We start from the raw sequence: 16,932 nt of genomic DNA, 5'->3' as shown, positions 1-16,932 counted from the left end.
AGAATGACGAAGAAGCAAACATGCTTTTCAAAAACCTCAGCTTTTGTGGTATGTGACTACACTGTCATATGAAGTTTCCTGGTCTTTGGAGAAGAGCCAAACTGCTCTTATTGCACTTCCATCCTCCTATCTTGTTGGAACAGGCTTCAATGCAGTGAACCACATACTCACAAAAACAGAAACCGCTTGATCATTGTTACGTGTGGGGACTAAAGGGTTTTGCTGTCACGACTTGTACCAGTTATTTCAACTCTTGCTAGAAACCATCAAGCTCAAGGATTACATTGGTATTGAAGCTGCTGTACAGCACACAGAGTAAACTAGGTTTAAAGACAAATAAAAATTTAAAGCCGAATCATTTTTCTCATGTTAGCATATGGTAGACATATTTTTACACTAGGGGGGTGCCAGAAAGTATATTGTGCCTAGGAAGGGCATTGGCAAGTATGAAGGTGCTTTGGGGGGGGGCACTGGTCTAAAAGAGGTTGAGAAAAACTGCTCTAAATGCATCTATGGCATTCTCTTTGATCTGTGGAGAACTCCCACTTCTTTTACATTGCTCTCAATCACAGAAACATCTGAAGCCTGGAAAGTTTAGCTGCTCTTTAGTCCTGCCATTCTCTCAATCATCTCTGTAACAGTTACAGTATCTACCTCCATGCACTAATTCAGGCACTAAGTTTATCTCCCTTATCAAAAACTTGCTCTGCACTGAAATAAATATACTTCAGCCTATCAGCCCCAAACAGGAGAATGTCTGCAGATGTTGGAAATCCAAGCAACACACACAAAATGCTGCAGGAACTCAGCAGGTCAGGCAGCACCAGTGGAAAAGAGTATAATCGATAGTTTGAGCCAAGACCCTCCAGCGGGACTGGAGAAAAAAAGATGAGGAGTAGAGTTAAAAGGTGGGGGAGAAACATAAGGTGATAGGTGAAACCGCAGGGGTGGGGAGGGGTGGAAATGGATGAAGTAGAGAGCTGGGAAGTTGAGTGGTGAAAGAGATACAGGGCTTGAAAGGGGGAAATCTAATAGGAGAGGACAGAAGGCCATGGAAGAAAGAAAAGGGGGAGGAGCACCAGAACAAGATGATGGGCAGGCAAGGAGATAAGATGACAGAGGGAAAGGGGATGGAGAATAGTGAAGGGGTAGGGGCAATTACTACAAGTTCGAGAAATGGATGTTCATGACACCAGGTTGGAGGCTACCCAGACGGAATATAAGGTGTTGTTCCCGCAGCCTAAGTGGTGGTGAAGGAGAACTGGTTGGTTCTGGTGACCACCCCTCCACCACCACTCTCCTCCATCTAGCAGAACTTGTCCTCACTCTTAATAATTTCTCCTTCGGCTCCTCCTACTTCCTTCAAATGAAAGTTACAGCATGGGCAATCGCATGGGTCCCAGCTATACCTGCCTTTTTGTCGGCTATGTGGAACAGTCTGTCTTCCATGCCTACACTTTTGTCTGTCTTCTACTTTTCCTGTACTACATCAATGACTGCATTGATGCTGCTTCCTGAACCCATGTAGAGTTTGTCAACTTCATCCACTTCGCCCCCAACTTCCACCCTGCCCTCAAATATACCTGGCCCATTTCCGACACCACCATCCTCTTTCTTGATCTCTCTGTCCCTATCGCTGGAGACAGCTTATCTGCTGATGTCTATTATAAACCCATGGACTCTCACAGCTACTTGGACTATACCTCTTCCCACACTGTTACTTGTTAAAATGCCATCCCCTTCTCTCAATTCCTCCATTTCGGTCGCATCTGCTCTCAGAATGTGGCTTTTCATTCCAGAATGAAGGAACGTCCTCCTTCTTCAAAGAAAGGGAGTTCCCTTCCTCCACCATCAATGCTGCCCTCAACTTCATCTCTTCCATTTCACCAGGGATAGGGATCCTTTTGTCCTCAGCTACCACCCTATCGGCCTCCGCATCCAGCACAGAATTCCCCACAACTTCCACCATCTCCAATAAGATCCAACCACCAAGCACATCTTACCCTCCCCCCCAACTTTCTGCTTTCCACAGGGATCGCTCCCTACACGATTCCCTTGGTCATTCATCCCTTCCCACTGATCTCCCTCCTGGCACTTATCCTTGCAAGCAGAACAAGTGCTACACCTGCCCCTACTCCTCCTCGCTCACTACCATTCAGGGCCCCAATCAGTCTTTCCAGGTGAGGTGACACTTCACCTGTGGGACTGTTGGGGTCACATACTGTGTCTGAAGCTCCCAGTATGGACTCCTTTACATCAGTGAGACCTAATGTAGATTGGGAGATTGGTTTGCCGAGCACCTACATTCCATCCGCCAGAAAAAGCGGGATCTCCCCGTAGCCACCCATTTTAATTCCACTTCCTATTCCCATTCCGATATGTCAATCCATGGCCTCCTCTACTGTCGCAATGAGGGCACAGTCAGGTTGGAGGAACAACACTTTGTATTTGTCTGGGTATTATCCCCCCAACTTGATGGCATGAACATCGATTTCTCAAACTTCAGGTAATGGACACTCTCTCTCCTTCACCAGTCCCCATTCCCTTTTTCCTCTCTCACTTATCTCCTTGCCTGCTATCACCTCTCTCTAGTTCTCCTCCCCCTTTTCTTTCTTCCATGGTGTTCTGTCCTCTCCTCTCCTATTAGATTCCCCCTTCTCCAGACCTGTATCTCTTTCACCAATCAACCTCCCAGCTCTTTAATTCATCCCTCCCCCTTCTCGGTTTTGCCTGTCACCCTGTGTTTCTCCCTCCCTTTCTCCCACCTTTTAAGTCTAATCCTCATCTTTTTTTTTCTCAAGTCCTGCTGAAGAGTTTCGGCCCAATACGTTGACTGTACTCTTTTCCATTGATGCTGGCTGGCCTGCTGAGTTCCTCCGGAATTTTGTGTGTGTTAGCCTATCAGTCCCACAGCGTTCACTAGCCCAATTTTCCTTTTCAAGTGTAACTGACCTAACCTCTACCTTCCCCTCAATCCCTCCACTTGTTGATTCCCAATGCCCCGCCATGCTAGTTTAAACCCTCCCAGGCAGCATCAGAAAACATCTCTGTGAGGATGTTGGTGCCCTTGTCCTTTGTCCGTAGCTCCCACCTGCCCTGGAAGAGTACTCAATGGTCCACGTTCCTAAAAATCTCCCCTCTGCAACAGTGTCTTGGCCATCGGACTATCATCCTAGCACATGGCATGGGGAGTAATCCTGAGATTACAACCCTAGAGTTCTCATTTCCTTCACTTTCTCTACTTAACTCCCTAAATTCTCTTTACTGGACCGCAAGTCTCTTGCTTGCCTATGGCGGGTTTTTGATACACAGGTTAGCTTTCTCATAAACATGCTTTTGGATTATGATCAGATGTGAGACTGTTCACAGTTGAATATCTTGTTGGGGTTTGTAGGAACTGAAATCATTGCTATCTTGGTTGTACTGAGTACCATTCCTGCAAAAAAGCTAAATTCTAATGAGGGAGGGCATCACAGATACAAATGATGGAGGGCCATCCATACAACTCTGTTTTGTTTCCTGGGATCATTAATCAGATAAAAAAAAACATTTCATGCAATTGCAAAGACAAATTGAGAGGGCCTCAAGCAGATAATCTGCCCACACGTTCAGCACTGACCTTTCCTCTGACAGCAAAGATACCCTGTAGGTACAAGCTGCTATCCTAATAATGCCAAGTTACCTAGCAAGTTACAATGCAGATCCTCCCAAGTCTGTTCAAAAATTAGTCAGATAGCTGGTCATGTCCATGGCAACCAGCTTGACCCTTAGCCCAGTACAAAAGCTTTTTGGGAAGAGAACTCGGTAGCATACAGCCTACATAAGGAGGAAGCCGTTGAAGGAATTAGACAAACACATGCTGCACTTGGAAGTAACTTCCCTTTTAGAGTTGAGCTTTTGAACCACCTGTACGATCTGGCAAATTTGCAGCATGAACTGAAGTCTCGAAAGTGCAGGACGGTTGCAGGGGGTAGCAGGGCCCAGGCCCAAAAGCTGGGAATCAGCCAACATTTGGCCATGCTGGAGCAACCTTGGAGGCGATTTGATGCGGCAGGCTGCATTGATGACTGACTTCGTGGCTATGGACTCACTTTTGTGAACTTCAGTTGCTTGCTTGCCTTTGTTCGTACAACTTGTTTTTGTTTCTGCACACAGGAGAGGGGAGGGGGTTGATGGTCTTTTTTCAATCATTTCTACTGGGTTTCTTTGCTTTGTGACTGTCTGTAAGGAGACCAATCTCAAGGTTGTAATGTACAAGGTTTACGTACCTTGATAATATATGTACTTTGAACTTTGAAAATCTCTGCATCAATGAGAAGTGAGCTAATCTTTAATGGCCTTCTTTAAAGGACTACTTCACTGGGAATGAAGTTGCATTGTGCACCTATTCATTTTAAATTTGCCTGAAAATCATTCCTCTAAGCATTGGATGTTATTAAAGGATTACATAGGAATCTTGAACAGATTTGTAACTTGGCTAAAAATGGCAATATCTCACAGCATCTTCTTTCCCTTTGGCTACACAAGAAATTGAACCACCTTACCTCAGCCTGGCTTTTGTCTGCCTCCTGAGAATGGGGGTATTGGCCTCACTTTCCTCCTGGACACACTGCAGCGAGGGTGATCGGCTATGTGAGCTTCGTGAGCTTGTTGTGCTCTGCTGGCCTCCCTCAGCTCCTTCCTGCATTTGTGACAATAGCTGAGGAGGCAGACTTCTGACAGATGGCACAGGCGAATGGGTGGTACGGCTCGCAAGGCTGTTGATGTTGTTGTCACTTGTGGATCGTAGCAGTGTCCGTGGGGATGAGAGGGTACTTCCTCCACCTCGTCGCCGATTGGTGTAGCTTGGGGTTTCTCTGAAAGGCACTGAAATTTACAAATACATTAGTGCTTTCTGACTTGGTCTGATGTGAACAGACCTTCATACTGCCCCTTTTTTTACATCCATCATAAACCACCAGCCCCTCAAGTCACCCACCCATTGACAAAAACCAAATCTGATGGTGCTCGAGTTCTATCCTACAATATTCTCAATCAAGCAAACATTCTTGCATGCATCAAGGAATGGCTCAAATCATGTGCACAGCTTGGAAAACCAGTCATAAATCAAGGCAGAAAACTCTTCCTAGACCAAGCAGGTCAGTGTCAACCAAGAAAACTAGGGATCACTTCTTTTCTCTGCCCTTCATCCAGTGTATTGTTTTCATTCCATTCATGAATGATCTATCATTTAGATATATGTCAAAAAGAGCATTAATTACTGTAGCTAATATGTTGCCACTGTTAAATTGTTAGTCTTCTTAATGCTATGAAAATTAGAGTACATAAAATGAAGGAAAACTTTTCATATCATTTCTCTACAGCAGGATTTCCAACATTTTTTATATCATGAACCAATACCATTTAGTAGAGTCTGCGGACCCCAAGTTGGGAACCCCTGATATACAACAACACATGGAAATTACACTTTACCCCATACTACACATTTAATCCTATTTTAAAACCCATGTATGTTCTAACTGAATACAAGTCTAAAATATTGGTCATATACCACTGTTTTACTTAAGACTACATGATTAAAATGGATTTAGTGAGTAAAACACAATCATGGGTATTTCAAAATTCCTTGTGTCATTCTGTAAACTGTGCACTTCCTGGCATAAGGTGTTTGGTGTCACGTATGATTTCTGTGTCCAATGGACATAAAACTATGTAAATTTCTGTACATACACATTCTGGAGCCTTGTGCAGGAAATCAGATTTGGTATGCTTGGAGTGACCTACGAAACACTGCAAAGATCTGCTGGTTCAGCGCAGGGTCAGAATTGGACAGCATTGAGTTCCATAATTACTGTTTATCCCCCACCACATCATATCTCGCTAGACTGCTTATTCAGACCTGGCTCCAATTCTTCAAATCTCTGAAGCCCTGAACACTGGCCAACAGACATTTAGACATCCCTAGGTATCACTTAAGCGAAGCCAAAAATTCACATTTTCAACCCTCCAATTGACCCAGGTGGTTAGTTGTCCAGCAAGAATATAGCACACTATTAATAGAACATTAATATTTCTCGACATATTTGTAATTATGAGGCACCAACCGGAGAATGACATTTGTCTATTATATAGCATGTCAGCTGAGGATGCCATATCAGTAATCACAATTGTATATTTATCAAGCATCTGTAATTACAGTGTGCCATCAAGAATATTGGGATATACTGTATGTAATTAAAGCACTTACAGTATACAAGGATAGCATCACTCCAGAATTTCAAAGGGGCAATCTAGACAGACTCCTGAGAGTGCCACTAAAGCAGTACTTGTTCTGGAGGTGACTGAAAATGGAAGTTATTTTTGCTTCATTGTGACAAGAACTCATTCATATAGTAAAAGCCACTGGACACTTTTTTCCACAGTATCAACAACCTGAAGTCCATCCACTCTTAGAAGGACAATTTTCTGACATTAGTTAAAAAAGCAGCAAATTTCCCCAGCTTGATTCCCCTTAACTAATATAATCAATAAGTTAGATAATTATCTAGTTTTCAACCCTTGATTTCTGCCTGTGGAACCGGGTTGTGTTTACCTACTGTACAAAGTACCATGTTCTTTGAGTAAATTATTCTGACAAGGATTATACATGTATATAAGAACAATCATCACATGTACATTCAGTAGATATATAAAACTGAATGTCACCATCTGCTTTTTTCTACTTTTGAAGACTGGTTTTAATACTATTTGGATGTACGGTGGATTCCAGTTAATTGGGACACATTGGGCCCAGTATATTTTGGCCCAAATGAGCAGCAGTCCCAATTATAAGACCATAAGACAATGGAGCAGAGTTAGGTCATTTGGACCATTAAGTCTGCTCTCCTATTTCATCATAGCTGATCTAATTTTCCTCTCAGCCCCAATCTCCTGCCTTATCCCCGTATCCTTTCCTACCCTGTCCAATCAAGAATCTATCAACCTCTGCCTTAAATCCACATAAAGACTTGGCCTCCACAGCTGATTTTGGCAACGAATTCCACAGATTGACCACTCTTTGGCTAAAGAAATTCCTCCTCATCTCCGTTGTAAAAGGACGCCCCTCTATTGAGGCTGTGTCCTCTGGTCTTAGACTCTACCACCTTAGGAAACATCCTCTCCACATCCACTCTGTAAAGGCCTTTCACCATTCGGTAGGTTTCACTGAGGTCACCCCTCATTCTTCTATTAGCAGAAGTTTCATGAAAATAGTTAAAAAGGAATAGAAAAGACAAATGAAAAAATCTGCAGATGCTGGAAATTCAAGCAACACACACAAAATGCTGGAGGAACTCAAAAGGCCAAGCAGCATCTATGGAAAAAAGTACAATGGACATTTCAGGCCGAGACCCTTCATCAGGACAAACTACTATTTACCTGTAATTGAGTAACAAATTATGTATTTAAATGAAATGCAGAACAATAAGAACACTACCAATACATTATTATAAAGCTGTATTAGTTTCTAATAGTCACTGTTGGAGGAAATCATCCAGTGTACACTGCTGTGTTCTTCTGATTGACTGTAAATGAACAAAATCTGCACAGACACCTCGTGCAGATATTGGCCTGCTTCAGAGAATGCTTTTGACAATTGCATCCTCCAAAACTTCATTTGCATTGTAACATTCACAATGATTGTCAATACCTTCAAATTCTCCATACTTTCCAAATTGTTGAAATAGTGAAATTGTTTTATTTTCACTTTTGGCCATTTCCAGCATTTCCAAGCCTGGATGCTTGAAACCACAGTGAGCAAAACAATTCTGAGCTGTCTCACTGCTTATTTCTTGTGTGACAAGAATACACATAGATTAAGATGTTAGCTGTCCTGTGTGATCAGCAGTTGGTCTGCCACCTGTCTTCAGGAGAGAGAGAGAGATAAGGAAAACAATGGAGCAGCATTTAGAGATGTGTAATGAAGGGACGGGAGAGAGCGTAACAGAAGGAGGGAGCTGTCAAGAGCGGCTCCCCCTTTGAACCCTGAACTGTTTGAAGTGATGGACAGGCGATACCCCAGCAGGGGGATAAAAAGGGACAGGTTTTCTAAGGCAGGACACACACGACACCCGAGGTAACAAGACCCTGGAAGCAGTGCGTCTCTCACAAGTCGGTGGGAAGTATCGGGCCATAAACGCTCAGGGTGGAAAGGCACCATCGGCGGGAACCTGGTGTGTGTCCACCCTTGCCTGGGTGCCAGGTTCAGCGCAGGGAAACGATCGTATCTGGAAACGGAGGGGTCACGATCGGTGACCTCAGATGACATCACAAAGGACTTGCCCAACAGCTGACTGCGAAGGTCTGTGTGTGGAAGCCGTTTGAATATTCATTCGTTTTTGCTCTCTCTCTCCTTCCCCCACACTGTCCATCTCCCATGGCAGCGATTACTGCGAACTGAACTGAATTCAATTGAACCGAACTTTGCGTCACTTTGAAACTGGGCATTTGCCCCTAGACAACAATAGAGCTTGATTGATCCTGTTATCTGAATTCTGTGTACCTGTATGTTTATCATTGCTGAACTGTTGCATTTATTATCCTTTTGATTAGAGTACTGTGTTGCTTGTTTCTTTAATAAAACTTTCTTAGTTCTAGTAATCCAGACTCCAACTGAGTGATCCATTTCTGCTGGTTTGGCAACCCAGTTACAGGGTACGTAACACTTGTCACTATCAGAGACAAAAATTGCAGATTTTTGAACACAAACACTTGCGACTAACAGTATTTAAAACAGTTCACTATAAGCATGGTGTAGTGTCTAATGGCCACGCTCGTCAGAAACCGCTTGGCAACAGCCTCCTGTCCCAAATAAAGGTGGCAACTCCAGCAATTTTCTCAATCAGTTTTTGTTCTTTAAGAGTTGTCCCAAATTAGCAGCTGCCCCGATTAACTAGAATCCACACAGCTGCAGTGGTTCATGAAGCTTCTTCAAATTCCATTTACGTTTACACAATATCTAATTTATTAATAAAATGACTGATATGCTTCAATAAAACTATTAATTGGCTCTTCTTATTCAGGTAACTCTGGTCTAATTGGCTGGTGATCAGACGCCCTTATTGTTGGTAACTAAGTTATTTTCAGGGAGAAATACAACATAATGCTGCTCTTAAATACATTAATGAATGTAGAACATCTCCACTACTGATGGTCCCAGGCCCGGCTGTGAAAGGAGGAGGGTTGGGCATGGGGGCTAACAAACCCATCTCATAAAAATCCAGTACTAGAGAAACACCAACAGAAGCTTCAAAGACCTCATTCCTGAGAGAGGGGAGAGGAAAGAGGTGGACTACACCTGGAATAATTGTTGGACTGTCCCTGGACAGAGGACTTGAGTGAGCTGCTATTGGTGCTTATGCCCCAGTAGGGGTGGTGGCTAAAGTAAGTAAGTAAGTTTAATAGAACAGAAATAGTATGAATTCATTTCAGTTTTTATATAACTCAGACGTGACACCTCACAATAGATTTGTCTACTATGACTGTGCAAATTAGCTTTAGCAGAAATGTAAACTCTAATTTCAGAACAATTTTAAATGCAAAGCCATGCACACAAAATGCTGGAGGAACTCAGCACATCAGGCAGCATCTATAGAAATGAATAAACAGTCGACATTTCGAGCCAAGGCCCTTCTTCAGGACTGAAAAGGAAGGGGGAAGACGCCAGAATAAAAAGGTTGTGGGGTGGGAGAAGAAGGCTTGCTGGCAAGATGGCAGTGACGGCTGGCTCCCAGGTAGGATATGTGGCTGTGGCGGTGGGTTAGGGTGAGTGCATGGTTGCAGAGTCGGAGGGCAGTAGAGATCACAAAGGAAGAGCAGTAAGAGTGGGTTTCAGAGCACTCCCGTCGAAGAGAAGATTCAAACTTCTCCAGGGTAGTCATCCTTTGAAGGAATTTTGCAATGGAGCAGCAAATCATAAACACAAGAGATTCTGCAGGTGCTCGAAATCAAAAGCAACACACACACAAAATGCTGGAGGAACTCAGCAGGTCAGGCAGCATCTATGGAAATTAATAAACAGTTGATGTTTTGAGCTGAAACCCTTCTTCAGGACTGGAAAGGAATTAATTTAAATACATTTTGGATGCAATTTCCTCCCTGCAATCAAAGCCATCAGCACTACCTTATTATTCCATATTTTTGTACTATTTATTTTGTAATTTATAGTAATTTTATGCCTTTGCATTTTACTACTTCAGCAATACAAAAAAAAATCACATCATATAAATCTAATTCCTATTCGATACACAATGTGCGTGAACAACAGCCTTTGCCACTAGAGGGCAGTTGGGGTCTGGGCTGGGGAACAGGGTGCGTTTATGGCTGAGGACCTCTAATGGAAACTTTGGCAATGGCAGGGCAGTCTTTGACTGCAACAGGGCTACAGATAGAATACTAATTATTGTGGGATAGTTAGCAAAACAAGATCAGAAAATGGCATAAAACTATTTAACTGCACGCTTCTCACAATCTGAAGTTACAGCTGTTTATGGTCATTTTCAGGCCGCTGGTATAATTGAGAATCAAACAGAAAGTAGAAAGAGCAAAGGTAAGCTGTAAAAGCGTAAAGACAACGTATGGAAACAATTCATCGGTAACAAAAAGAGAAGACGGGAGAAAGTAGATAAAATTAAGAGTTAATAATTCATAATTGGCAGTACTGAAAGTGGAAAAGCTCGTGTGTGACACAGGAAATCTGCAGGTGCCAGGGATTCAGAATAACACACACAAAATACTGGAGCAGCTCAGCAACTCATCTATGCAAACGAACAAGTCCCTCTTCAGGACTGGAACAGAAGGGGAAAGAAGCCAGAATAAGAAGGTGGGGGGGGGTGGGAAGGAGTACAGCTAGAAGGTGAAAGGTGAAGCCAGGTGAGTAGGGGAGGGGGAGGAAGAAAGAAGCTGGGAGGTGGCAGGTGGAAAAGGTAAAGGTCTGGAGAAGAAGGAATGTGATGAGAGAGGAGAGTGGACCATGGGAGAAAGGGAAGGACAAAGGACACCAGGGAGAGGTGATAGGTTGGTGAGGCTCCTCCTGCTTATCACCTGAGGAGGTGGAAGAGCTCAAGGCCTGGTGCCAGGCAAATAACCTCTTTATCAATGTCAACAAGACAAAGGAGATGGTTATTGACTTCAGAAGAACTCGCACCTCTCACATCCCTCTCTACGTCGGCATCACAGCAGTGGAAACTGCAAGCAGTTTCGCACCCCTGAGGGTGCACATCTCATGGTCCCAGAACACACCCTACACAATCAGGACAGCTCTTCAACGCCTCCACTCTCCAAGTAGGCTAATGAGAGCTGGACTACGTACATCTATATTCACATCTTTCTGCAGACGCGCAGTAGAGAGCATCCCAACATGCCGCAACACTGCAAGGTGCAGAAACTGCACTGTGGCAGACAGAAAGACTCGACAATGCTAATCAAGGCTGTCCAAGGCTTCACTGGCACGAGCCTACCTGCATCAAAGACGTACAGTACAAACAGAAAAGTGCTGGGAGAGGGCCGGTAACATCATGAAGGCTCTCACCCACCCTGCTCATGGACAGTTTGTTCCACTCCATTCAGAGAGTAGGACACACAGCACCCACACCAGGACCACCAGACTCAAAAACAATGACTTTCCCCAAGCAGTAAGGCTGATCAATGCCTTCACCCACTAACCCACCCCTCCATACCTCCCATCACCACTACTTTATCACCTCCTGTCAGAGTCTCCTTATGTACAGATAGTTCTGTGCCTAGTGTCACTTTATGGCTATACAATCTATGTATATAAGCTATCTTAAGTACTTATGTTTACTGTGCTTTTGATTATTGTGTTCTTTACCTCACTGTGGTTTTTTGCTGTATCATATCCGGAGTAACAATTATTTTGTTCCTGTTAATACTTGTGCACTGGAAATAATATCAAACAATCTTGAATCTCAGTCCAAAGGTGGTGAGACAATATAAGTTGCTGGGCTACAGGGGTGGAAGGAAAGAGGAATGAGACCAGTGGAATTCTCCTCTGGGATTCAACTTGGAAATAATGGACCAAGTAGCTTCCTTCTGTGTCATTACAGCAATCAAAAAACAACAAGAAGGAAGCTTTCTTTCTTCTAAGGAAAGCTTTCTTTGGTCATATCTAACCAATCTTTTGAGGAGGTTACCAAGAAAGTCAAAGGAAAAGGGGTGAACATTGTAGACATTGATTTTAATGAGGTCTTTGCAAAGGTTTTCATAGGAGGCTGGTCCTGAAAGTTAAGTAGGTCACTTGGCATTCAGGATGAAGTAGTCAATTGGATTCAACAAAGGCTTAACAGGAAAATCAAGACAGTAGTCATAGGTGGTTGTCTCTCTATCTTCACGCCTGTGACTAGTGGTGTGGCACAGGAATAGGTGCTAGTTCCACTGCTGTTCATCAGTAATGTTAATCTAGGTGATCATGCCATAAACTGGATCAGCAACGTTGCCTATGACACCAATGTCGGTGCAATAGTGACAGGGAAGAAGGCTATTAATACTTGCAAAGTGATCTGGAGCAGCTGGGAAAATGGACTCAAGTGAAACTCAAATATTTTGAGAGTTGACAAAGTTAGAGTGGAGAACTCAGACTTTGACTCAAGAGGCTTCAGCAAGAAGAGGAGGTGGCTAGGCTGAGGTTTCTGTTAAATTTCTCTTTCTTCTTTATATTTGCAACGTAGAGCAGCAGGAATGGATCCCAGGACAGCAGCAGGTAGGTAGACAAACAAGAGGAAATCTGCAGGTGCTGGAAATCCAAGCAACACATACAAAATGCTGGAGGAGCTCAGCAGGCCAGGCAGCATTGATGGAAAAAAGTTCAGTTGATGTTTCTGGCTGAAACTTCTTGTCCTCACCTACCACCCCACCAGACCCCACACTCAGTACATAATTCTTCAAAACTTCCGCCACCTCTAATTGAATCCCACCACAAAACACATCTTTCCCTCCCCCCCCCCCAACTTTCTGCTTTCCGCAGGGATCACTCCCTATGCGACTTGCTTGTCGATTCATTCCTCCCCACTGATCTCCCTCCTGGCACTTACCCTGGCAAGTGGAACACCTATATCACCTCCCTCACTACCATTCAGGGCCCCAAACAGTCCTTCCAGGTGAGGCAACACTTCACCTGTGAGTCTGTTGGGGTCATATACTGTGTCCGGTGCTTCTGGTATGGCTGCTTGTATATTGGCGAGACCTTCTATAGATTGGGAGACCACTTCACCAAGCATCTACACACCAACTGCCAAAACAAGCAGGATCTCCCAGCGGCCACCCATTTTAATTCCACTTCCCATTTCCATTCCGTTATGTCCATCCATGGCCTCCTCCACTGTCAGGTTAAGGCCACGGTTAGGTTGGAGGAGCAACACCTTATATTCTGTTTGGGTATCCTCCAACATGATGGCATAAACATCAATTTCTCCAACTTCCGGTAATGCCTCCACCACAACCCCCTCACAACTCATTTCCCATCCTCTTGTACCTCCCTTATGTTATCTCCTTGCCTGGCCATCACCCCCCTCTGGTGTTCCTCCCCCCTCCCACTTTCTCCTTTCTTCCATGGCCTTCTGTCTTTTTCACCAATTAACTTCCTATTCCTTTGCTTCATCCCCCCCCCTTCCAAGTTTCACCTATCACCTGGTGTTTCCCTCCCCTCCTCCCACATTTCAAATCTACTCCTCAGTTTTTTCTCTCCAGTCCTGCTGAAGGGTTTAGGCCAAAAACATCCATTGTACTTTTTTCCATAGATGCTGTCTGGCCAAGGTAGACAACTTGGTCGACGTGGGTGAGTTGGTTTAAGGAGCCTGTTTCCATGGGAGTACTCAGATAGACATCTTGATCAACTTGGGTGAGTTGGTCTAAAGAGCTTGTTTCTATAGGAGTACTCAGGTAGACAACTTTGTCAACATGGGTGACTTGGTCTAAAGAGCCTGTTTCCATGCTGTATGACTCAATTATCTTAAGTAATGGTTTCTGAGATATTGAGAATATTACTTGTAATCTAGCAAAATTCTTCAGATTCTGAAATGGATCTCCTTTTCTTTTCCTTTCTTCTTTGGTCCACTGTTCTCTACAACTAGATTCATTTATCTTCAGTCTTTTAGATCTTCAGCCTATCACCTGCCAGATTTTTACTTCGTCTACCTTTCCCACCAACACAACATTGCAAATAACATCTCCTCTTTGCTGACAATCAACACTGGCACACCTCAAGGGTGCATGCTTAGCCACCGCTCAACCCTCTTAACACCTAAGACTGTGTGGCTAGGCACAGTTCAAACACCATCAATAAATTTGCCAATGCCACAACTATTGTTGGCAGAAATTCAGATGGTGAGGAGGAGGCGTACAGGACTGAGATAGATCAGTTGGTTCAGTGGTGTTGTAATGACAACCATGGACTCAATGTCAATAAAACCAAGGAATTGATTGGTGACTTCAGGAAGGGAAAGTCGAGGGAACACACACCAGTCCTCAATGACAGATCGAGTAATTTCATGATCCTGGGTGTCAACATCAGAAGATCTATCCTGGGCCCAACATATTGATGCAATTGCAAAGAAGGCATGGCAGTATCCATATTTCACCAGGAGTTTGAGGAGACTTGGTATGTCACCAAAGACTCTCGCAAATTTCTACACCATAGAGAGTATTCTGATTTGTTGCAATGCTATTATTGCTCGGAACCTTGGAGTTTGGAGTTCAATTCCAACATCATCTGTGAGGAGTCTGTACATTCTCCCTGCAAAATGCATTAGTTTGCTCCAGGTCCTCTGGTTTCCTTGCACTGCCCATTGGTAGGTTAATTGGGCATTGTAAATTATCCCGTGATTAGGTTAGGGTAGTATTCAGGGGTGCTGGAGTGAAGTGGCTTGGACCAGAAGGGCATGCTGTATCTCTAAATAAATAAAATAAATAAATGTCATAAATGCCCTGTGGAGAGCATTCTAACTGGTTGCATCATCATCTGGTATGGAGGGGACACTGCACGGGATGGGGAAAATCTGCAGGAAGTTGTAAACCCAGTCAACTCCATCATGGGCACGAACCTGCCCAGCATTGAGGACATCTTCAAAAGGCACTGCCCCAGAAAGCTGGCATCGATCGATGAGGACCCCCATCACTTGTGCCCTCTTCTCATTGCTACCATCAAGGAGGAGGTACAGGAGCCTGAATTGACACTCTCTTAGGAACAGTTTCTTCTCCTCCATCAGAATTCTGGATGAGCAATAAACCCATAAACTCTATCTCAGCTTTTTTGCTCTCTTTTTGCGTTACTTATTTAATTATATATATATAAATTCTTACTCTAATTTTTTTATTATGTATTGCACTGTACTGCTGCCACAAAACAACAAATTTCACGACATATTGCTGTGATATTAAAACTGATTTTGATTCTTTTTTTTGCAGTATATCATTCAAAAGTACGCTCTTGCTTCCATATTGTCCTGATCCATCTATTGTCATAGTCATAGTCATACTTTTTTGATCCCGAGGGAAATTGGTTTTCGTTACAGTTGCACCATTAATAATTAAATAGTAATAAAATCGTAAATAATTAAATAGTAATATGTAAATTATTCCAGGAAATCAGTCCAGGACCAGCCTATTGGCTCAGGGTGTCTGACCCTCCAAGGGAGGAGTTGTAAAGTTTGATGGCCACAGGCAGGAATGACTTCCTATGATGCTCTGTGTTGCATCTCTGTGGAATGAGTCTCTGGCTGAATGTACTCCTGTGCCCAACCAGTACATTATGTAGTGGATGGGAGACATTGTCCAAGATGGCATGCAACTTGGACAGCATCCTCTTTTCAGACATCACCATCAGAGAATCCAGTTCCATCCCCACAACATCACTGGCCTTACGAATGAGTTTGTTGATTCTGTTGGTGTCTGCTACCCTCAGCCTGCTGCCCCAGCACACAACAACAAACATGATAGCACTGGCCACCACAGACTCGTAGAACATCCTCAGTATCGTCCGGCAGATGTTAAAGGACCTCAGTCTCCTCAGAAAATAGAGACGGCTCTGACCCTTCTTGTAGACAGCCTCTGTGTTCTTTTACCAGTCCAGTTTATTGTCAATTCGTATCTCCAGGTATTTGTAATCCTCCACCATGTCCGCACTGAGCCCCTGGATGGAAACAGGGGTCACTGGTGCCTTAGCCCTCCTCAGGTCTACCACTAGCTCTTTAGTCATTTTCACATTAAGCTGCAGATAATTCTGCTCACATCATGTGACAAAGTTTCCTACCGTAGCCCTGTACTCAGCCTCATCTCTCTTGTTGATGCATCCAACTATGGCCGAGTCATCCGAAAACTTCTGAAGATGACAAGACTCTGTGCAGTAGTTGAAGTCCGAGGTGTAAATGATTAAGAGAAAGGGAGACAAGACAGTCCCCTGTGGAGCCCCAGTGCTGCTGATCACTCTGTCGGACACATAGTGTTGCAAGCACACAAACTGTGGTCTGCCAGTCAGGTAATCAAGAATCCATGACACCAGGAAAGCATCCACCTGCATCGCTGTCAGCTTCTCCCCCAGCAGAGCAGGTCGGATGGTGTTGAACGCACTGGAGAAGTCAAAAAACATGACCCTCACAGTGTTCGCTGGCTTGTCCAGGTGGGCGTAGACACGGTTCAGCAGGTAGACGACGGCATCCTCAACTCCTAGTCGGGGCTGGTAGGTGAACTGGAGGAGATCTAAGTGTGGCCTGACCATAGGCTGGAGCAGCTCCAGAACAAGTCTCTCCAGGGTCTTCATGATGTGGGAGGTCAATGCCACTAGTCTGTAGTCATTGAGGCCGCTGGGGCGTGGCGTCTTCGACACAGGGACGAGGCAGGATGTCTTCCACAGAACAAGAACCCTCCGGAGCCTCAGGCTCAGGT

The 16,932-nt window shown here is 44.1% G+C and overlaps 1 protein-coding gene across 6 annotated transcripts in view; it reads right to left on the bottom strand.

The window, feature by feature from the left end:
- Nucleotides 1-16,932, bottom strand: part of shank3a (SH3 and multiple ankyrin repeat domains 3a) — a 1,110,717-nt gene that overhangs the window by 491,774 nt on the left and 602,011 nt on the right. For all 6 annotated transcript variants that reach the window (XM_063072946.1, XM_063072949.1, XM_063072948.1 and 3 more), the window contains one exon: nucleotides 4,545-4,866. In XM_063072946.1, coding sequence (XP_062929016.1) covers nucleotides 4,545-4,866 — 322 coding nt within the window. The remainder of the gene's footprint in view (nucleotides 1-4,544; nucleotides 4,867-16,932) is intronic.

The sequence above is a fragment of the Mobula hypostoma genome, chromosome 20, assembly GCF_963921235.1.
Source record: "Mobula hypostoma chromosome 20, sMobHyp1.1, whole genome shotgun sequence".
In the NCBI taxonomy this organism is placed as follows: Eukaryota; Metazoa; Chordata; class Chondrichthyes; order Myliobatiformes; family Myliobatidae; genus Mobula; species Mobula hypostoma.
This window is presented reverse-complemented; position numbering and strand designations above follow the sequence as displayed.